General features: G+C 55.9%; 2 protein-coding genes across 5 annotated transcripts; both read left to right on the forward strand.

Moving 5' to 3' along the window:
* Positions 1–6: 6 nt before the first annotated feature.
* STK40 (serine/threonine kinase 40) lies at positions 7–17108 on the forward strand. The gene is made up of 12 exons (XM_048968893.1): positions 7–110; positions 3779–3891; positions 5142–5261; positions 6210–6295; positions 6748–6891; positions 7884–8111; positions 8868–8920; positions 10705–10820; positions 12834–12978; positions 13256–13375; positions 14198–14282; positions 15471–17108. Exons 3-12 carry the CDS (start codon positions 5150–5152, stop codon positions 15687–15689), a joined length of 1308 nt encoding a protein of 435 aa, XP_048824850.1. The 5' UTR covers positions 7–110; positions 3779–3891; positions 5142–5149; the 3' UTR covers positions 15690–17108.
* Positions 17109–17697: 589 nt separating this feature from the next.
* Positions 17698–21207, forward strand: EVA1B (eva-1 homolog B). 4 transcript variants are annotated; one of them, XM_048968901.1, is made up of 4 exons: positions 17751–17799; positions 18710–18859; positions 18968–19252; positions 19342–21207. In XM_048968901.1, exons 3-4 carry the CDS (start codon positions 19186–19188, stop codon positions 19743–19745), a joined length of 471 nt encoding a protein of 156 aa, XP_048824858.1. In that variant the 5' UTR covers positions 17751–17799; positions 18710–18859; positions 18968–19185; the 3' UTR covers positions 19746–21207. The 4 variants fall into 4 exon arrangements, with proteins under 4 accessions (XP_048824860.1, XP_048824859.1, XP_048824858.1 ...); XM_048968903.1 differs by lacking the exon at positions 18710–18859 and having other exon boundaries at positions 17698–17799; positions 19145–19252; XM_048968902.1 differs by lacking the exon at positions 18710–18859 and having other exon boundaries at positions 17709–17799.
* The last annotated feature ends 102 nt before the right edge of the window (positions 21208–21309 follow it).

Raw genomic sequence — 21309 nt, forward strand, 5'->3', positions numbered from 1 at the left:
CGGGGCCGGGCCGGGCCGTGCGTCACTTCCGCTGTCAGGTGGCCGCCGCGGAGCGGAGCGGAGGCCGCGCGGGGCTGCGGGGAGCGGCCGCGCCGGCCCCGGGGCCATGGGTGAGTGGTGGGGCGGGCGCGGGGTCGCGCGGCGGCTGCGTGAGGGGGATGAGCGGCCCGGCGGTATCGTTTGGGGCATGGACCGGGAACGGCGCGTGGGCACGGCGGCTCCGCTGCGAGGCCGGAGGAGAAGCGTGGGGCGGGGGTCACAGCCCCGGGTCTGGGTCTGGGTCTGCCGGTGCGGGTGGGGCCGGCGGTGCGATCGGCTCCATAGGGGCTCGTCGCAGCTCCGCACGGCCGTTCCGCAGCTCCGTGCCGCTGTGCGGCTCCGCTTGGAGGGCGGCCCGGGGGTCTCAGAGCCGCCTGAGCCCCGCGCCGTGGTTGCGCTCAGTGCTGCGGTGACTTTTTCTTGCTATCGAAACCTTTTCTCGACCGTTTTCCAGCAGCTCTTGCAGCTCAGTGTCCCTTAGCGCTGCCCGTCTCCTGGCTGAGCTGTCGGTCCCTGTGAAAGCTCCGCGCAGCAGCGGCAGGCAGTGTGCGAAAGCCAGATCGCAGAATCGTTAAGGTTGGAAAAGACCTCAGAGCTCATTACTGCTTCCAGGAGGGGCTGCTTCTAATCCCCGGGGCATTACAGAATCATCTCCTCCTGAAGCCTCCCAGAGGTGCCCTGTAGGCACTTAATGCAGCCATTGAAGGACAGCCCTGCAGGTTCTGCCCGAGCTGTGCTCAGCCTGCGGAGCTGAGCGCTGAATTTAGAGGCTCAGTGCTGCTCTGCATTCCTGCACTGCTCTCATTCGGATTGGGATCGTGCCCGGCTGCTCTCCGGCTGCTGTCACTTTCGATATGAAATAGCCCAGTTTGGTTACCAACGTGCTTTTTTTTTCCTCTTTTTTTTTGACTTACACCATCCATCAATGTACTTCCACACTGCAAGCAATAGTAACGTTCACGTGGTGCTAGGATTCACCCGTGTGGATGACGTCTGTGTTTCTCCCTATCTCGTTGGGGCTGATGAGTGGGGCATTGTAAGCAGCAGCCACACCTTGCTGTAAAAGTGTCAGCACGTGTGAGTCACACGCTGGTGTGTGTGTGTGTGTGTGAGGAAAGTCCTGCTGTGCTGATGGATGGCCGTGCACCTAGCAACGTCAGCTGTAAACGAAAATAATCCCCAGAGCAACACGCCTCCCCCCCCTGCACCCAGGACGTGGGGCTGCACAGGGACGTGGCCGTGCTGCTGGGTGAAGGGATGAAGCTGGAATCGGTGTTTGTGTAACCCAGCAGGGAACTCCCAGCCGTGAGTCCTTGGCGAGCCCTCGTGTTGATGCATCAGAAGGGTTTGGAGCAGCCCAGCCTGCTGCCAGCTCGTGGTCACGGCACTGGAATCCTGCGCTTTGGAACTCCCTGCTGGGGCTGGGAAGGGATTTCCTCTCCCTGTGCGGTTCTGCCCATGGAAGTGGCACTGCAGGGTGGTGGTGCGTCCCCAGCGCTGCCTGCGCCCGGGGCTCTGAGTGCTGTGGTTGGGGTGCAGTGAGTCCAGCTCTGTGCCTCCCTGGAGCTCACTTGGTGCAGGGGGAAGGAGCTCACTGGGCTCTGGATTTCCAAGAAATCAGTGACTCAGGGCTGCTGTGTGCTCTGGAGAAGGCGGCTCTTCCCGGAAGGGCTCACGGCACAGCACACGGTTTGGTTGTACTGCTGGCTCTGAGTCATCCAGAGGATTTTTTTCTTTAATTCTTTGTATTCCTATTGCAGAACTGCTAAACTTCCATCGCTTTGGGTGTTCTTTCCGGCTCTGTACCAAATGTTGCAGTGTTAGGCTCCCAAAAAACCCAAAGCTGTCCAGCAGACGCTGCTGGGCTCTGTTATCTGCCACTGCCCCAGCTCTGTCCCATCTCCCCTCTGTCACCCCATTTCCTTCCTTGCAGAGATCAGCTCCTCGGTAGCACTGCTCCACGGCCTTTGGCATTCCCTCATCACCCCAGAAGTTGTAAGCACAGACAAACCCACTTTGTGCCCCTGTGAGATAAAGCAGCAGAAAGCACGGCTGAGGTTGTGTCAGCTGTTCCAGTTCCTTAACTAGTTTCTGCGGTGCTGAGTAATCCTGTTCACACCCCAAAGGTACTATTTTTTCAGCTCCTGCTATTAACGGAGGACTGCAGGACCTGCTTGTTCCTTGCTCTGAGATGCACAGGGCAGCCCTCCTCCACTTGCTTTCCTTTGTTGCTGTGCTGGGCGCTGGAACATTGCGTGGCAGTTCAGGAATTAGACAATTTCCTTAAGCTACCTAATGAAAAGACATGAGATCTGGACCTCTAAAATTCATTTGATTAACAGTTCTATCGAAGTCACGATGCGGTAGGAAGCTCTAAATGCACTTCCCCAGTAAGGTTTTGATGCTTGCACTGCACCAGAAGTCATTGATGAATTCCTGTGTTCCTGTTGCAGCCTCACTGTCTGAGCCTGCTGGTGTCACAGATGGTGGAGCGGGGCTGTGAGCAGTTCCTGCACTGGGGGAGGTTGGGGAACCACCATGTGAGCATCCATGGTGCTGCTGGGAGGGATCTCCTTCTGGCTCTTTGGTGGACTTTTGGATATGCTGTGTTGAGATGGATTTTGCTGGGGTTGAAATGGGTTGGGTTTGTTTTGTTTTTTGCAGTGGTGAGAGCTGGGAAAGCCCAGCAGTGTGAGGCTGCCATGGGCACAGAGCTGCTCCTCCATGCAGCACATCTCTGTGTTGGGATCACTCCGTTGCAGCAGGATTGGTGCTGCCTGTTTGCTCTGTGCTCATCGTGTCTGAGGGGGAATTCAGCATGCTGTGATCCCTTGCTGTGCTTGGAGCTGTGGGGCAATGGGCAGCTGGGTCCCAGCGTGCTGCTCCTGCCCTGAGGTGTCTCCACTCACAGCCTGGAGCAATCCTGAGCCTGGACTTGTGTGGAGCTGCTTCTTGCAGGATGCAGTTTGTGTCTGTGCAGCACCAGCTTTGTGTAGCACGTGTTTCAGGCAGGGGAGCCCCTTGAAGTGAGAGCTTCGTATCAGTGCAGCTCAGGATGAGATGGATTTGTGGGCAGAAAGCAGCAGCTGGGAACCTCCTGCTCTGCATTTGTGGCTTCTGCATCCAGTGCCTTCCACCCTGGCTCTGAGCACTCCTTCCAGCCTCACACCAGCCTGCTGCAGCACAGCAGGATCTTGCACAATGAAGCCGTGGCCCTTTGACCAGTTTCCCTGCTCTAATCAGGATTACACAACGTGCAGGAAAGGGAACAGCTCTGCTCTCTCACAGCAGCTGCCCCAGTGCTCTTCCTTTGCCCCATGACCTTCACTGAAAGCACTCTGTGTGCTCTGTGCCTGCTGGGACCCCCGGAGCCCTTTGGGTTCTGTGGGCTGGGGGGGGTGTAGATGGTGTAGACCTGGTTCTGGAGCATCAGATTTCAGTCCTAAATTTATCCTTTTGGTGGGACGGTGTGAGCTGGTAGGTAATGCTGACCATTGGTTGTGAAGGGGAACCCACTTGCAGTGAGGATTTGTAAAACTCAATGTATTGTTCTCAGCCTTTTCCCAACGTTATTCTGTTCAAGTCCAAACTTTAAGAATCAGCTCCTGTGGTGGTTTAGCAATTCCTCCCAGCAGTGAGGGCTCTGTCACAGCAGCTCTGTCCCTCCTGCAGGCAGGGAGGGCGATACAGGAGCACAGCTGTGCCCACAGCATCAGGTGCATCTCATTCCATGTTGCAGAGCCCTCGACCTTCCAACCAGCCAGGCTTCTCCGAGGTGAGGACTCCTGTCTGCTGAGACGCTGGAAAACCTAGTTTGGGAGAAGAGTGAAGACACAGTTGATGCTGAACGACGTGAGTCCTCCAATTATTTTGTTTACCCTAACACTGTTTGCACCAGAGCTTCCTACCCGGCTCCCGTTGCACAACACTCCTTATCTCAGAGTTTCTGTGCAGTGGGGTTTCTCCAGTGGAAATCTTACTCACACGTTGCCAGCAGAGAGCAGAGGATCAGAGAATCATAGAATCACCAAGGTTGGAAAAGACCTCAAAGCTCATCCAGTCCAACCGTTCAGCTGTTACCAACAGCTCCCACTAAACCATGTCCCTCAACACCACATCCAGCCTTTCCTTCAACACCCCCAGGCTTGGTGACTCCACCACCTCCCTGGGCATCCATTGCAGTGCCTGACCACCCTTTCTGAGCAGTAATACTTCCTCACATCCAGCCTGAATCTGCCCTGCTGTAGCTTGAAATTCTCACAGGGCTGTGTGGAGCACCGGGCTGGGGGTGATGGGGAGCAGGGAGGAGATTTCTTGCTCAAAGATCCAAACTTGTGGTGGAACCAACAGCACGGGGCTGTAAATCCGCTGGAGGATTTCTCACCTTATCTTGGCTGCTATCTCTGACCTTGGTGACAGATGCTGCTCCCTAATTGATGTGATGAGATCACTGCTGTGTGCACACAAAGGGTGGAGCTGCCGGAGGGCGAACGGCCCGGCTTCCCTCATTGTGGTGATTTGTCACTCTCTTCCTTGGTGAAACTCAGGGACTTTTTTTAACCAAGTGTGAGGCAAAATATTTGGTCGGCAGTGAGCTTGTAGGGAGCTCAGCAGGGCTTGGCTGGGACTTTGCTCAGGGGAAGGAAATGAATCTGGGCTCAGTTCCTCCTCTCCCCCCACCTCTCTGAGAATGAATGCACAGAACTCCCTGGGTTGAATCAGAAGGAGGCACCCATGCGAAGGGGAACTGCAGCATTGGTTTGGAATGTGTGAATTGACAGACCTGGGTTTTGCTGTCGAGCCAGCTCTCGTTGTTTTCACTTATTCCCACTACGTCTCAAACCTCTGTTCTAGGAGAAGTTGCTTTGAATAACGGAGCTGATTTGTACCTTCAGCGTGCATCCAGCCTCCAGCCCTATCAGTAAATGAGCCGTGTTGGTTGGTTGCTGGGGTTTTTTTTGGTTTGTTTTGTTTGTTTCCTGTGCAGAAGGATGAGTAGGCAGGGCAGCACATCAGTAAGCAAAAAGCCATGTGAAATAAGGGATAGCAGAAGGAAATGAACTCAGTCGCTCATCAAACTGTGATCTTTTCTCTCCTCCAAGAGCCAAGGATGAAGCGGCGAGCATCAGACAGAGGAGCTGGGGAAACATCCACTAAGGCAAAAGCTCTTTGTACAGGGATCTCTGGAAATAATGCCAAGAGAGCAGGCCCTTTCATACTGGGTAAGCAGAGGGGGTTTTCTTCATCTTTCGTTTTCAGCTGATTGCTGCTGATGGCAAAACTGAAAGCAGAAGGCAAAGCAGAGCTGTAACTTGGTGCCTCACAGCTGGGCAGCTCCCTTGGCATCACAGGGCAGCAGTCATGGGGCTTCTGTAGGCAGTCAGGCAGGGACCCGTGTGGCACCAGCACAGCAAGGCACGCCTGTCTTTGAAGATAAACTTGAACCCTTGCTCCTAATTTTTTTTTTTTTTGCTTTATTAAACTACATTCTTAAAGTTTGTTTAAAAGCAACTTCAGGAAGCTTTTTGGTCAGAGCTCTGGGGATGGGTTTAACCCAGTTTGCCTGAAACGTGCTCTCAGGCAGCTCAAGAACACAGTGGCTGTTACAGGGGATGTATGCCTGGGCAAGGCTGCTCTGCTGGCTTTGAGAGCTGCTAGAGCAGTTGCTGGGTTGGAACTAGTTGCACCACGTGCTAAAAAATGATGGATTTTCAGCTGGAAACCAGCAGCAATCAGCTAGCTGAGTTGACACAGTGTCCTCTGTTCATTTTAACTTGCAGCATGGAGTGATGCATGTGCCTGAGAGCTCCTGCAGAGCTGGTGGTTGGGCTGGGAGGAGTGGTAGCAGCAGTTGCCAGGGGTGTTGTTGGTGTATGATGTAAAAGTCGTACGGTTCAGGCATGCAGAAATGGGAATTCCACAGCATAGCTGTGCTATGTGTGACTTTTCTTCTTTGCTTAATGGTTCTGCAGTTGACAACTTAAAGCACTGTCCACAGTGGTTTCATTGTTGTCTTTAGATCATGGTTTGCAGAAGGACTCTTGGTGTCCTGAGAAAAAGGAGCTTGATTTAAGCTAACGTAAACTGTGTGACACTTGGATACTGATGTAACCCTGAATTAGTCATTGCTGCTTGAGGAAAACAAGTCTGTTTTTGCTTTGTGCTGTTAGGTCCACGTTTAGGTAACTCCCCTGTGCCAAGTATTGTTCAGTGTTTGGCGAGGAAGGATGGGACAGATGACTTCTATCAGCTAAAGGTAAGCAAAGTGCAGGGGCTCCAGCTCTTCTCTGACTCTTGCTCCCATGACAGTGCTTGGTGCAATGTGGTGCAGGCTGAGCAGAGGGAATTGGCTGCTGAAACCCTCAGCAGGGCAGCTCTGCAGGCATTGCTCTGGGCTCAGGTTTAGCTCTGAGCTGGGGCTCTGCAGTGCTCTCCCAATGGTCTCCTGTGCTGCACCAAAGCAGGAAGGACCTCTTGGGGTATTGGCAGAAACCACATGAGCCTCTTTTGTGTTATTCAGGCTCATGCTATGCGTTCTGTGCAGCTCTTAATTCAGACAGGCTTGTCTCAAGTGCACAGATACCAGTGTAATTACACCCAATGTTAAGTATCCACGTGATTACTTGAAATGTGAGAGAGCTTTGGGGGTGTTTCTTTTTTATTTTTCTGCTGGGAGTTGTAAAAGTCTTTTTTTCCCTTTCCCTGAAGATTCTCACCTTAGAAGAAAGGGGGGATAAAGGAATAGAAACACAGGAAGAACGACAGGGCAAGATGCTGCTGCACACGGAGTATTCTCTCCTTTCCCTGCTCCACAATCAGGAAGGAGTGGTTCATCACCATGGGCTCTTCCAGGTACAGCTGGTCACTGTGCAGCTCAGGGCAGTGCTGGTCATTGCTGCTGCCTCGAGCTGCTTTTGTGTGTTGTGCAGTTGGTGCTGACCCTCTTGTGGTGCACAGAGTTCCCAGCACACCGAGGTTCCTCAGCGCTGCTTCAAACAAGCACGTTTGTGGCAGGGCCTTTGGGCTGTGAAGTGTGACATAACAGGGTTGGGATTTGGGAAGTGTGAGGACAGCTGGAGGTGCTCAGCACGCCCTCTGATACTCAGGGTTTGACAGTGACTGCTGTCATAGTGCACCTGGAGCCTGTCAGCCTGGTGTGATGACATTTATGGGCTGCCTCCCTGCTTTATTAACTCCCTGCAAATTAACTCGTGCTCACAGAGCGCCCTTCAGAACGGAGGTTGTGTTTTCTGGTCTCTCTGCTGCTTTATGATGGCTGGTAAGAAGGAGTAAGGTGCCAAGGAGCTGTTTTGGTGTGTTAGAATGAACCACTGGATGTGCTGGTCAGCATCCCCAGTGAGTGAACGTGCTGCTACCACCTTCAGGGCTGCTCATGGATTGGAGTTACCACTGGGATGCTGGTGTTGCTTTGCGTGCTGGTTACGTTTTGCCAACAGACTTTTCACTCCAGGCTGTCTGTGCTGTATCTTAAATAAAGGAAACGTGGAATTTGGTTGTGTCCTGCTTAGTGTTACGAGGGTTATGCTAATTTTTCTGCTTATTAATGATCCAGAGTGTTCAGTCTGAGCTGCCACAGGCTTTGTTTAGGTTTTACCTGAAGCTGTGTGTCTCGCTGTCAGTACTGCTGTACACATGTGAGCAAAGAGCACAGACTTTCTCTGGCTTCTCCAAGCAGAGATCATGCATCATCTCTCTGAAATCCCCACTTGGGACCAAGATCAAGCCCTGTAATTGCTTCCACTTATTCTGGGATCAGCCTGTATTTATTTTCTGGTGCTCTGATAGCTGCCTGAACCATTGCTCATGTGTTTGCCTCCCTGCAGGACCGAGCTTGCGAAATTATAGAAGATCTGGAAGCCAACAGAATGGTCAGAAAAATGAAGAAGCGCATTTGCCTCGTGTTAGACTGCCTCTGTGCTCATGATTTCAGTGACAAAACAGCAGATCTGATCAATCTGCAGCACTACGTCATTAAGGAGAAGAGGCTCAGCGAGCGAGAGACGGTCGTGATATTTTATGATGTGGTACGAGTGGTGGAAGCATTACATAAGGTGAGAGCTTTCCCTTTCAGGGCTGGAAGACTTGCTTTTCCCATGTTAGGTATCTTAAAACTTCCTCTTGTGGGTGATGGGAAGGTTGGAAAGGATGGAGCTGTGTGTCAGTGGCTGCCTTCTGTGTCTGCCCTCAGGCCCCAGGCCATGGGAGCTTCCCCTCTCCTTTGGTTTTCAGTGATGATGTAGCATGGAGAAGGGCCAGCTGGGCCCAGGGCAGCTCAGGTGAGCTGTGATCCCAGAAAGGTGGTGGTTGAGGAGGAGAGCAGAGGCTGATGGGCTGCAGGAGGCACTTCAGGCTGTTTCCCTTGGAAGCACGATGCATCTGACTGTAAGAATTGCTTCTGCTGAGCTAAAAGCTCAGGTTGAGTTTTCCATCTATCTACTGTGAGTTCCTGCAGCAAGAATAGATTCTGCTGCTGTTTGACCCTATGGAAAGGAGCTTCCACCTTTAAGCCTGGGTGTTCCAGGCTTCTTGGTGTCATGCTTTTATACTGGGACGACTTCAGGTGTTGTGGTTATTTTAACATAGCTGTCACTCAGTGTTCTGCTGTATATTAGAGCTCTGCCTTCCTTTACATCTAGGAGAAATTGCCTGAGAAGGTGAGTGTTCCCCACCTGTATTTTTGTACTCTGAGAAAGAAGACAGCCTCATTTCAAATAATAATAATAAAAAAAATGCTGAGTGCTTTTATGTAAGCATCAAATTCAGACCGAAATGCCTTTGCTCATGTTACACAATTATGTATTTTTCAGAAAAATATTGTGCACAGAGACTTGAAACTAGGAAACATGGTGCTAAACAAAAGGTAAGTGTGCTGGAGAGCCCCTTTGTGGTTCCTACCCTGAAGCAGATGTTTTGTAGGAACAGAGCTGGAGGCATTGCAGATTGAGAGCGTGCTGTGAGAAGGCTGAGGGGCTTGGAAAGGAGCTGCAGGAAAATGCAGATCCAGTTCAGAGTTAGATAAGCTAATCTCCAGCAATGAATCGAGCCTGATGCAGGCAGTTCTGTCTGTGTAACACTTGGTGACCTCTTGTCAGCATTTCCTGCTGGATTCTGGCTTCTGAAAGCCAGGTTTGGTAGTGATCCAGAAACCTGTGAGGGAAATGGTTCTTACAAAAAAGAAGGAACTGAAACATGTGAGATGGTTCTGTTGGTGTCATTCACTTCCCATTGTGCTGCAGGAATTCCCAGCGCTGCAGTCTGCCCTATAATCACAGCGCTGTTCAACCTCTGGCTGCTCTGCTGCTGTGTTTTTGCTAGCAGCAAAATATTTACTTATCTAAACAAAGTTCTTCTGTCTGGACGTGCTCTTGAAGTGGCTTCCTTGTTCCCATCAGCTGCTTGGTGCAAGGCTCAGCACAGCACAGCGATGCACCCATGGGACACAGCCACAGTGCCAGCAGGATGCGGCCAGGCTGGGCTGCACTGCTGGCTGCTCCTTGCAGCTTTGTGTCTCTTATTTGTGCAGTTGCTCAGCTGGCAAGCTGGTTCCAGTTCAGATACGTTGCTGTATCCTTCAGCATTACATTACTGGCTAAATATTTTGCACTCGCCTTAGGAATGAGTGGAATCCCTCTTTTCGCACTGTCTTCTTTTTTTTTTTAACTGTGGAATGAATAAAAGCTTGGAAGGCTTTGGGTCCTCAGGCTCCCAGTCTGTAGGAAGCAAGTGGATCCTGTTTGCAGCTTGCTTTGCTCTTTTTCTCCTCCCTAATACTGTTTGAAAGCAAGCAGGTTTTGCCTACCGAGGTTGAACTCATTGCTCTCCCCACCCCACGCACAGCAGGTGATGGTTTGTGGGGTTGCTTCCACACTGAGATTTTTTTTTATATAGCTACTATACTTCAAGAAAAATCTCTTCTGCTTGCTTGTTTGATGCCTCCTTGCTAGGAGCAGGCAGGTAAAGGGTGCTGCATAAAGGATCCCTGCAGAGCTGCCCTCCTGCTGCAGGCAGAGCATGCAGTGCAGATACCTGCAGGCAGAGCTGCACATCAGCTGTGGTGAGGAAGAGCTGCAGGCTGTGAAGCAGTGAGCGGTCTGGAAGGGTGGGAGAAGGTCACATCTGAGGGACTGCAAGAAAGGAAGCAGCCCTGAACACTTCAGTGCCCTTCAGAACAGTCAGTCTTCTAAGTCAGCCTTTCCCAAATGCCACGTTGCTGTTCAGCCAGGGAGCTCTTCTGACTTCTTGCACTCCTGGAACAAGTCTGTCCGCCTTAATAATCAGCTCTCTGTTGGCAACCCACACTTGGTTTTATTTCACTTGTCTGTTAGATTTGTTGGGAGTGCTTCTTGGGTATTTTGACTGACTTCATTCATGCTTGTCGATTCCCATGGTGTGATATTGCTCAAGAACACAGAAGTCAGTGTCTTTTTCAAGAAGGCAGCTTTTCTGCTCAGTCCAGTGAGTTGTGCATTAGGAGCCAAACTGAGTGACATGGAAGTTGAAACGTGGTGGTCATCCCAGAACGAGTTCACCTTCCCTTGAAAATCACATTATCTGCTGCTGCCAACCCCACGCTCACAGTGTAGGAGGCTTCCTGGGGCCCATCACACGTGCTCCTTGTTCACCCATCCCTCTGCTTCTTCCCAGGACTCATCGGATAACCATAACCAACTTCTGCCTGGGGAAGCACCTGGTGAGTGAGGATGACCTTCTGAAGGACCAGCGGGGGAGCCCTGCCTACATCAGCCCCGATGTGCTCAGCGGTAGGCGTCGTGTCCTTCGTGCTGCCGCTTTCACAGCCCTGCTTTAACGCATCTTCTGCTTTCTGTGGCTCTTCACCCTGCTGTGAGGGCAGCTGATCCCTGAGCTGCAGGTGCTGCAGCAGCTCCGTGTTCCCTGCAGGGATCTGCTGACCCTGTGGGCAGCTGCTGGGCTGACTGCGAGGAGTTGCTTAAAAATGAAATGATCAGGGCAGCAGTTGTCCTTGGCCTGCAGCTTGTCTGCTCCTCAGGAGAGGGAAAGCAGCTTTCCCTGATGGCATTTAACTGTTTTCAGTGCCTGGAACTTCCAGCAGCAGATGGGGTTCCTGTTCAGCTGCTGCAGCAGGTTCTGTAGGCAGTGAGATCTGCCCTGCTGGCTGTGTGCTGCCTGTAGCTGAGCAGTGGCTCAAGCAGGCACTGGGCTTCTGGGTTTGCTCTCATCCAGCTGAGCTGACCTGTGGTGTTGGTGGCTGCGTTTACAGCTGGGGCCACGTGTTAGAAGTTTCTCTCCATGTAGACTCTGGTTACTAAGCATTAGCTCACATTGTGGAGTCTTCCCACTGACTGCAGATAGAATTGCTTTTGTTTGGAGCTGTCTGTCTGTAGAGCCTCACATGTTAGGATGGGAAACTGCCTAAAACCTGAACACCAGCAGCCAGCATTCCTGTACCAGTCTGCAGTGCAGGGCAGCTGCCCTCACAGAATGCCTGCCATTCTTTCTCTTGAGCACTGAGAGCACCTCTGCAGAAGATCTGAGTCATCCCTTACCAGTCTGCAGCCTCCCAAGCAGTCCTATATAGAGATACCCTCAGAGGGAGCTGGTCTTTTCTGCTCAGTGTGCAAGGCCCAGTAGGCCACCCCAGTAAATTCACACTCAGGTTTACAGGCAGCAGAAGCCAACGCAACTGAGCTCTTCCATCACCATCTGCCAGGCAGGTCTGAGGCTGCTTCCCTTCTCCTCCTAGGCCAGGAAGGGAGGCAGAGGCTGACAGGGAGATGGAATTCATGCTTTTTGCAGACCTTTCCTGTTCTGCAGGATATCCTGAGGCCCCTGGAACCAGATGGGTGATGCAAGCCAACTGCTTTGCAGGAGTTTGGAGAGGTTGCTGCTCAGCTGGAGGGTGTCTGAAGGGTGCACAGAGCTGCTCCTTCCTGCCAGCCTGGGGTACCACGCAGCCCTGCTGGCCTGCTGTCAGCAGCCAGGCTGCATCTGATGGCTTGTGCTGGTGCTTTGAATGGCCTCTGTGCAATTGCTGTGGGGCTCCTGTGTCCCTCAAAACTGCCCCAAAGTGGCTCAGTCTGCAAATTCCCTCTGAAGGCAGAAGTTACTTGGGGACATCTCAGGCTTCACCATCTGCAGAATCTGAGCATCCCTCTGTCTGTGTTGCTAATACTCCTGGGCAAGGAGAAACTGAAAGGCCTGGAGAATTAATCATTGTTTTAGTTGCTGGGAGAAGCTGTCTTCTGCAAAGAGATGGCTTGTTTTATGGCTGCCGAAATGTCACCGCAGGAAAAGCTGGGGGAGGAGGGAGAGGTGCCTTTTTTTGAGCGTATAAAGCGGAGAATAATTAGTACAAATAACAAATGCTGCAGCAGTGACTCACTGCGTGACTCAGAGGAAGCCGTTCCCTCCATCCTATGCTGCGGTGCAGCACTGGAGTTCAAGCTCTGAGCCTCACGCTGGCTTCTGTTGGCTGATGTGCTGTGTGCTCAGTTTGAGCAGCGCTGCGTGGCTGCTGGGTGGGCAGCTTCCCTGCAGGAGTGCTGCCGGGTGTCAGTGCAGCAAAAGGTGCCTGAGTTCTCATCTGTGATGGCATCAGAGCTGTTGTGTGTGGAAAGCCCTCCTGGGAGAGGAAGGGTTGGCAGCTGTGCTCTGTCTGTTGGCACCTTCCAGAGGTGCCAGGTGCTGCTGCATGAGGGTGTAACACCTCCAAAGGTGGAGCAGCCCAGGATGTGATCCTCCCGTGCTGCAGAGTAACCAACCCTGGTGCTTCCACCTCCTCTGCCCCCCTGCAGGTCGGCCGTACCGTGGCAAACCCAGCGACATGTGGGCCCTGGGCGTCGTGCTCTTCACCATGCTCTATGGCCAGTTCCCCTTCTATGACAGCATACCTCAGGAGCTCTTCCGCAAAATCAAGGCTGCCGAGTACACCATCCCTGAGTGAGTACCACCTTCAGCCCCCTCCCCCATGGGTGGGCTCAGCCCCAGCCCCCCAGGCTCACAGCTGGTTGCAAGTGCAGAGGCCGCAGGTTGGGAAGCATCAGCAGAGCTGGGACGTGCTGTAAGAGCGAGGAAGGCTTCGTGCTGCAGGGCTGGGGATGCAGCCCCGGGTTGATCCTGCCTCTCTTGGCTCAGAGCTCTCATAGCTCTGCCCCACGCCTCCTGCTGCTGGCGCTGCCCGCCTCAGACCCGGCCTCACCGCACGTTCTCTCCCCAGGGATGGTCGGGTCTCAGAGAACACTGTGTGCTTGATCCGAAAACTGCTCGTCTTGGATCCGCAGCAGCGCCTGACAGCTTCTGAAGTGCTGGATTCCCTCAGCTCCATCATAGCATCCTGGTACGTTGCAGAGGATGCGCTCCTCGAGCTGCATTACAGCACCTGTGGGCAGCAGGCTGCTGCCAAGCATGGAGCACCAGAGGATGCGCTGTGGGAGCTGCAGAAAAGCATTACATCCTGTGTGTGAAGCTCTGGGGGCTGCTGGTGGGTGTAGCCAGCACAATCAGAGCCATGCTGTCACACAGCCCAATGCTGTCACACAGCCCATGCTGTCACACAGCCCATGCTGTCACACAGCCCGCGCTCTGTGGAGTTGCACAGTTTTGTTGCTGTGCTCCCCAGCTCACCCCATATTTGACTCTTAAATCTGAGTGGTCAGGAATATCACACATGTACATGCAGCCAAATCTAGGCTCTTCCTGTAGTCTCGTGAGGGGCTCTGCACTGCCCCTAAGTGTAAGCAAGCAGGTCTGCAAGAAGAGAAGAGCAGGAGACACTGCTGCAGAGGAGCACACTACACTGCAGGGTGAGAGGCCTTTTAAGGATAAATCTGGTGCCAGGACTGGCACAGACCAACAGCCAGAGAGGTTCCAGCAGCACGCTCCAGCAGCAACTCATCCCGACAGTGTGTGATTTGTGCAGCCCTCTCCCCAGCCCTGTGACCTCCTGTCTGCTCTGCAGCACACCAGGCCAAGTTCTTGTTCTGCCTGTTGAGTCAGCTGCTCAGCCTGTGATTTTTGGAGCCGCGGCTGTTTTCTCTCCCACCTATGAGAGGCGTCAGTTCCACATCCTGTCTAAAAACAAGAAGCAAAACCCTGGGGGTGGGAGGGGGGAGGTAGCACGGCTGCACAGCGGGTTCCTGATGGTGCACTGTCCCTGCAGGCAGTCCATGTCGTCGCTGAGCGGCCCTTTGCAAGTGGTGCCAGATATCGACGACCAGGTGGCCAACCCTGAACACCCACAGGAGGTACCTGAGTGTGTTGGTGTGTGTTGTGTTGGTGTGTGTTGGTGTGTTGTGTGTTGTGGTGTGTTGGTGTGCTGTGTTGGGTGCTGGTGTGTGTGGGGTGCTGGTGTGTGGGGTGCTGGTGTGTGGGGTGTTGTGTCGATGTGTTGGTGGGTGTTGTGCTGTGTTGGGTGTTGGTGTGTTATGTCGATGTGTGGGTTGGTTGGTGTGGTGGTGTATGGTGTGTTGGGTGCTGTGTTGGTGTGTTGGGTGCTGTGTTGGTGTCCTGGTGTGTGTGTTTTGGTGTGTTGTGGTGTGTTGGTGTGCTGTGTTGGCTGTGTGTTGGGTGCTGGTGTGTGTTGGGTGCTGGTGTGTGTTGGGTGCTGGTGTGTGTTGGGTGCTGGTGTGTGTTGGGTGCTGTGTCGATATGTGGGTGTATGGTGTGTTGGTGGGTGTTGGCGTGCTGTGTGGGTGTGTGGGTTGGTGGGTGTGTTGGTGTGTGTGTGCTCTGTGTGCTCTGTGTGCTGTGTGCTCTGTGTGTGTGTGTGCTGGGTGCTCTGTGTGCTGGGTGCTCTGTGTGCTGGGTGCTCTGTGTGCTGGGTGCTCTGTGTGCTGGGTGCTCTGTGTGCTGGGTGCTCTGTGTGCTGGGTGCTCTGTGTGCTGGGTGCTCTGTGTGCTGGGTGCTCTGTGTGCTGGGTGCTCTGTGTGCTGGGTGCTCTGTGTGCTGGGTGCTCTGTGTGCTGGGTGCTCTGTGTGTGTGTGCTGGGTGCTCTGTGTGTGTGTGCTGGGTGCTCTGTGTGTGTGTGCCGGGTGCTCTGTGTGTGTGTGCCGGGTGCTCTGTGTGTGTGTGCCGGGTGCTCTGTGTGCCGGGTGCTCTGTGTGCCGGGTGCTCTGTGTGCCGGGTGCTCTGTGTGCCGGGTGCTCTGTGTGTGCCGGGTGCTCTGTGTGTGCCGGGTGCTCTGTGTGTGCCGTGCTCTGTGTGCTGTGCTCTGTGTGCTGTGCTCTGTGTGCTGTGCTCTGTGTGCTGTGTGCTGTGTGCTGTGTGCTGTGTGCTGTGTGCTGTGTGCTGTGTGCTGTGTGCTGTGTGCTGTGCTCTGTGTGCTCTGTGTGCTGGGTGCTCTGTGTGTGTGCCACCAACCCACAGGGGCTCAGAGCTGTGCAGGGCTGCGCTCTGGGATCAGGGCTGCGCTCTGACGGCCGCCTCTCCCGCAGGCGAAGGTGACGGAGGAATGCTCACAGTACGAATTTGAGAACTACATGAGGCAGCAGCTGCTCCTGGCCGAGGAGAAGAACACTTTGCACGAGGCCAAGAGCTTCCTGCAGAAGCGGCAGTTTGGGAACATCCCCCCCGTGCGCCGCCTGGGCCACGACGCGCAGCCCATGAACCCTCTGGACGCGGCCATCCTGGCCCAGCGCTACCTGCGGAAGTAGCTTCCACACCTCTGGGAGCAGAGCGCGCCCTGCAGCCCGCTCCCACACTGCAGCCCAGCAGCAATACCGGTGTCCCACGGCGCAGAATCATGTAGCAGTTCTGAGCTCTGCTCGGGGACGCGCTCTGGACGGAGAAGACTTCTTTTCACGAAGCTCCTTTTGGAAGCAGCGGCCTCTCGGCGTCTTCTGGAATCTCTGTTTTTTTAAATCGAAGCCTAGGTGACTAATCTGCTTCTAATCACGACTGTAATCTACCTCTCTTGTCTTTTTAACCGTGCTGTTCTCTGGACCGAGCAAAGCCCGTGGGGATGGAGACTCCCAGGGTGAAGCTGGCTTGCTGGCACGAGAGTTTGCGGCTGTGTAGCATGGAGAGTCGGCCGACTGCATTCGCTCCATATGGTTTGAATAAGCTTAGATTTATCCGGGTTTCTTGAAAGAAAGAATTTCCTGAAGCCTCCCACTTTCTACCCCCCCCCCCCCCTCCCCATCTGCATCGAATCTCTTTCTGTTCTCACCGTGCCCCCTGCTGTTGCTGCACTGCCCTGGGTGCTGCTGTGTAGCTGGGAGGACCAGCAGCCCCCCGTCACCCAGCAGTCCATCACCAGCAGCCCTTCGGTGGCACAGGGATGGCAGCTGTCACTGCAGGCCGTGGCTGTGCAGACCCCCCCCCTGCCCATGGTTGATTGGGGGCTGCACGGCGCTCAGCCCTGCGTGGCCTTCGCCCTCTCCCCCACCTTTCCCCAGCTCTTTTAGTTTCGTTAAGATTACACGATTTAATCTTTATTTTTTTCCTGTAGCTTATCCGAGGTGCAGTTAAAGTTGCATTAATTCTGACCTAGCCTTTTCACACGTCGGTTGTGGTACAGATCTAATACGTGGGTTATAATGTGAACGAGCTGCCCCCCATCATCCATCCGAGCTCTGTGTGCTCCTGTGGGGTGAGCAGCAGCTCAGGTGTAGCATTGCCTTCTCTTGCCCCTCGTGGGGCTGCTGCCTGCTCATGGCTGGAGCAGCAGGCGTTGCTCCCCTCGCCGCAGCCCCCAGCTGAGCCAGTAGCTTCGAGTCTTCGCCTTATTTATTGAGCTGACAGATCTGTCCCCTGCCCCACTGCCTTCCCTTCTCCCCCCTGTTTCTCTTCCATTTCCCAAAGTCAAAGCAATACTCTGGGGCCTGTGACACGGAGTGCCATCGCCGGGGGATCACAGCTGTGCTACAGTGGACTGGAATGGGGGGAGGGGGGGGGAGGACACGAGTGGTGCGCTGGGGAGCGGTGCGTGGCACGCTGTGGGGAAAGGTTCCTATTGTAAGGAAAAGGAGAGAAAAAAAAAGAGAAAGAAAAAAACAATTTGTATAAAGATGTTATTTTTGTACTGCATCGAACCTCCTCCTGCATGTCGGCAATAAAAGTTGGTACTGAGAGCCAGGTGCTCAGTGAGCCCCGAGGGGGAGCGGTGCCCCATAGGGGTGTAGGGCCCCCAATCCACGTGGGGCTGGGGGGTACGAGGCTGGGGGTCCTCACTGTTGGGCTCCTATGGGAGGAGCAGCGGGGTGGGTGCCGTTGTTGTGGAGCAGAATGGTGATGGCAGAGGCAGAGCCTGGTCAGCACAGAGTGCAGGGAGCCGTGGGGCTCAGGACGGCCCCACAGCAGTGGTTTGTGGCTGATGTCCCATTGCTCAGCTGCAGGGACGTGCAGGGGAGGAGACCCTCGGCTCTTGCAAGCAGCAGTTTTAAGGGGTGGGCGCTTCACTGTGTTTATGGTGGAGGGAACCTCAGCCTCATAGAGCAGCACAGGAGGTGCCCCTCAACCCCAAAGCTGTGTGCAGGGGAGCTCCAACGCTGCGTGGGGTCTCAGCTGTGCTGTGCAGCGGTGCCTCCAAACGCACCCTGAGCAGCAGATGGGACTGGGCCTATGGCTGGGAGCAGGACAAGGCTGCCAGGCTCTGTGCTGTGCATCCCATGGGAGCGGGACGGAGCTGCCATTGGCTCCAGCAGGGAGTGCTGACCGCCAGCCTCCTCCGAACTATTTCCTGTTGCTGCAGCGTTAATGCTAAACAGACCTTTCTGTCTCGTCTCTCTACAGCCAAAGTGCGGAGGCTCCGCTGCCGTCCCGGTGAGTGCAGCGCGGGCTGGGGGGGTTGGGGGCTGGCGGGGCTCCTCGTGTCTGCCCACCCCAAAGGTAATGGATCCATGGTGTCCCCTACCCAGGGAGGGTGATGTTGGGGATGGGGGCAGTGAAGGCGCTGCGCTCGGTGCGTGGGGACACGGCGCTGAGGGGCTGTGGGGCTCCGTGCCTGGGGATGTGGAGTTCAGTGCTTGGGGCTACAACTCGGTGCTGGGGGATGCAGATCGTAGGGATGTGGGGAGGCTGAATTCGTAGCGTTTGGGTCCAGCAGGGGTGGTGTTCAGTGCGTGCTTGGGGACACACGGTTTGGAGACCACAGCGCTCAGTGCTGGGTGCTGTAGGGCTGTCCCAGTGGCTCTGCTGGGGGGCTCAGGGCATCTGTCCCCTTCCTCTTGGCCACTGCAGCCACAGGCCCTGACCCCTGGGCGGGCAGTGGCCTCAGGGCTGGCGTTGTGGTGGTCTTAGAGCAGTTTTGTGCTCCAGAACCCCAGGGCAGGGCTGTGCCTCTCCACCCTACAGGGCTCAGCAGTGGCGGCTGCTCTGCACAGAGGGCACTGGGACCTTCCTGGGCGCCCCGGCAGCCCTGTTATGGGGTATCCCCACCACCTCATCCTGCCCGGCCCCACTGTATGCAGCACTGGACTGTCCATGGATGGTTCTGCTGATGTGTCACATTTTCTGCATTTCTTTCCTCATTCCTCCGTCCGTGGAGACATTTCTGGGAATTGAGAGCTTCCTTCTGCCAGGGCCTGAGCACTGCATCGCCTCCACCCCATAGCACAGCCCCAGAGCGTGGACCCAGCCCCACACCAGCAGCAGGGGGGGAGATTCTGGGGGGACCGTGGGGCTGTGCTGGGCGGGGGAAGGTGGCTCTGTGACACCCGGTGCTCCCTGCCAGGCCTTTCCCAGGGGAAGTTCAGCACTTTGTCCCACGGCAGCACGGGGTCAGTGCCCGCCCCAGTCCCTCCCTCTGCTCATCCCACCGATGGCCTTTGCCCCTCGTCCCGTCCTTGTCCCCGTGCCCCAAGGCAAATAGACGAAGCTCATGGTAAGCTGGGAGGAGCGCTGGGATGAGCCAGGGGAGTCGTGGGGCGAGGAGCACAGGGTGAGGAAGACCCAGCACTGCTCAGTGCTCAGCCCCACGTCCTGCCCTCAGGGTTGTGTCCCACGGCGGAAGGCCCATCCCGGTACCGCAGATCCGCTTGGCACCGGGTCCTGGAGGAACCACATCCTGCCCAGCCCTGCAGGAAGGGCAGAGGGGGGTGGGAGTGGGACCGTGTGCTCAGCGCCCAGCTGGCTCAGCACCGGGCCCCACTCACCCCATGTCCCCCAGATGCCCCACATGCGCTGTCCCCAGGGGCCCTGAGCGCAGCCATGGAGAGCCGCAAGCAGGACATGGAGCTGCTGAGCAACAGCATGGCTGCGTACGCACACATCCGAGGTGAGGACAAGGGGCGCATCCCCAGCGGGGACCCCGGGGCCGCCCCAGCTCCCGTCCACCCTCTCAGCCCCGGTGTTCCAATCCCACAGCCAACCCCGAGAGCTTCGGGCTGTACTTCGTGCTGGGCGTCTGCTTTGGGCTGGTGCTGACGCTGTGCCTGCTGCTGCTGCGCATCTCCTGCCGGCCCCGCACGCAGCGCACGGCGCGGCCCGGCCCCGCCGACCTCAGCGAGGACGACGACGACGATGAGGATGAAGAGGAGGACACGGTGGACCGCGCCGCCTCCGAGTCGCTGCTGCCGATGACCGAGATCCCGTTGGAGCGCCACAGCCCCGGCGACGGCGCTGCGCCCATCAACGTCTTCGCGTCGGCCGAGGAGTTGGAGCGGGCGCAGCGCCTGGAGGAGCGGGAGCGGATCATCCGCGAGATCTGGCGCAACGGGCAGCCCGACCTGCTGGGCGCCGGCACTTTGGGCCGCGGGCATTACTACTGAGCGGGGGCCGCGGGCAGCCGGCCGGACGGGGCGGCACCTCGGAGCGCCCTCAGCCCGCCGCTGTGGGACGCGATGCACTTGGAGCCATTGGTACGAAGCCGGGCGGGGGCCGAGCAGCCCCACGGGTGAGGACAGGGCTGTGGGCGCTGCCCCCGGCGCGGTGCTCCCCTGCCCGGTTCCCATTCCCGTTTCCATGCCCGCTGTCTTCGGCCTTTCTGGCCCGGCGCGGCTCCGGATGTTTCCCGGTGGGCTCAGAGCCGCTCTCGTTCCCCCCAGCCCGTGCCGCTCTCAGCCCCGCTGCCCCTCCTTCCACATCTACAAAAATAGCTCCTTCCCAGCCTGGCCCCGCCGGATCCAGATGTTTTCCAGATGTTCTCCCAATCCCACGCCGGTGGCGCAAAGCCAAACCGTGCCGAGGGCTGGGGATGGGAAACGGAGCGGGGGTGGTGAGGAGGAGGAGGGGGAATCACAGAACTGTAGGGGTTGGAAGGGAGCTGCAGAGCTCATCGAGTCCAACCTCCTGACAAAGCAGTTCCCTACAGCACAGGTCGGCATCCAGGCAGGTCTTGAACATCTCCAGAGAAGGAGACTCCACCACCCCCCTGGGCAGCCTGTTCCAGAGGAGGGGGAGGAGGAAGAGGCGCTGCTCCCTGCTCTGCTCCCAGCCGTGACTCTCAGCTTCAGTGGGGGCCACTGAGCTACGGAAACACAGCAGAGCTGAGAGCCCCAACCTCGAGCACGGGGGGCTGCGAGGAGCACAGAGGCTGCAGAGCAGCAGGGGGCAGGGGGGGTTCTGCACTCAGCAGTGAATTCTCCTGCAGCCGAAGGCCCCCAGTTGGTGACACTGAACCCATGGAAGAGGAGCACGAGCTGCAGCCCAAAGCCCTGCGCCCAACCGCCAGCGGCGGGAGCAGGAGCTGCAGGAGCAGCGAGCACTGAGCTCCTTTTGTCCCGCGTCGGTTTAAGGGCTCAAATTCCAGCGAGAAGGAAAACACAGACCGCAAACCATCGCCCCACACCGGGCACAGCGGAGCTGCGCCTTCCTGTGCAGCGAGAGCCGTGCAAAAACCACGCTGAGCAGCAGCAACCAATGCTGTCCTCCACGGCTGAGGGGCACGGAGGTTTTAATGCCAGAATGCAGCAGAGGGGGGAGGAGGGCTGGGCAGCGCTGCAACACAGAAGCCGCTCCACCGCCTCGTTTTATTGCGTTTTATTTGCATGACCAACATCAGGGTTTGCCAACGAGGAGCTGCTCGAGTGGAAAGAAACCGAGCTGCAGTCGCTGCGTGCGGGGGGCAGCGGGGAGCAGAGCAGAGCCCTGAGCCCAGCGCTGCTGCCCTGGATTCTCCTTGGAAGCAGAAGCCAAAAAGCCGCGTGTGGCCACGGCTGGGCAGAGCAGCAGAGATTTGCCTTCATTTTTATCAATTAAAAACATGGGAAAATCCTCGTCTGCGCTGCGCCGTTTGTAACCAGGGCAGCACTGAGGGCCTTAGGAAAGCATTTGCTGGGGGTCAGGGCAGCAGGGGGGGGACAGGGCAGGGGGGGCTGCAATGCACCAGGCCAA

The sequence above is a fragment of the Lagopus muta genome, chromosome 23 (assembly GCF_023343835.1).
Source record: "Lagopus muta isolate bLagMut1 chromosome 23, bLagMut1 primary, whole genome shotgun sequence".
In the NCBI taxonomy this organism is placed as follows: Eukaryota; Metazoa; Chordata; class Aves; order Galliformes; family Phasianidae; genus Lagopus; species Lagopus muta.

Coding starts and splice junctions, on each gene's coding strand:
- STK40 (XM_048968893.1), top strand. CDS start 5,150: ATGAAGCGGCGAGCATCAGACAGAGGAGCTGGGGAAACATCCACTAAG. Junction 6,892..7,883: donor ATCACCATGGGCTCTTCCAG/GTACAGCTGGTC, acceptor GCCTCCCTGCAG/GACCGAGCTTGCGAAATTAT. Junction 10,821..12,833: donor CAGCCCCGATGTGCTCAGCG/GTAGGCGTCGTG, acceptor GCCCCCCTGCAG/GTCGGCCGTACCGTGGCAAA.
- EVA1B (XM_048968903.1), top strand. CDS start 19,186: ATGGAGAGCCGCAAGCAGGACATGGAGCTGCTGAGCAACAGCATGGCT. Junction 19,253..19,341: donor TGCGTACGCACACATCCGAG/GTGAGGACAAGG, acceptor CCAATCCCACAG/CCAACCCCGAGAGCTTCGGG.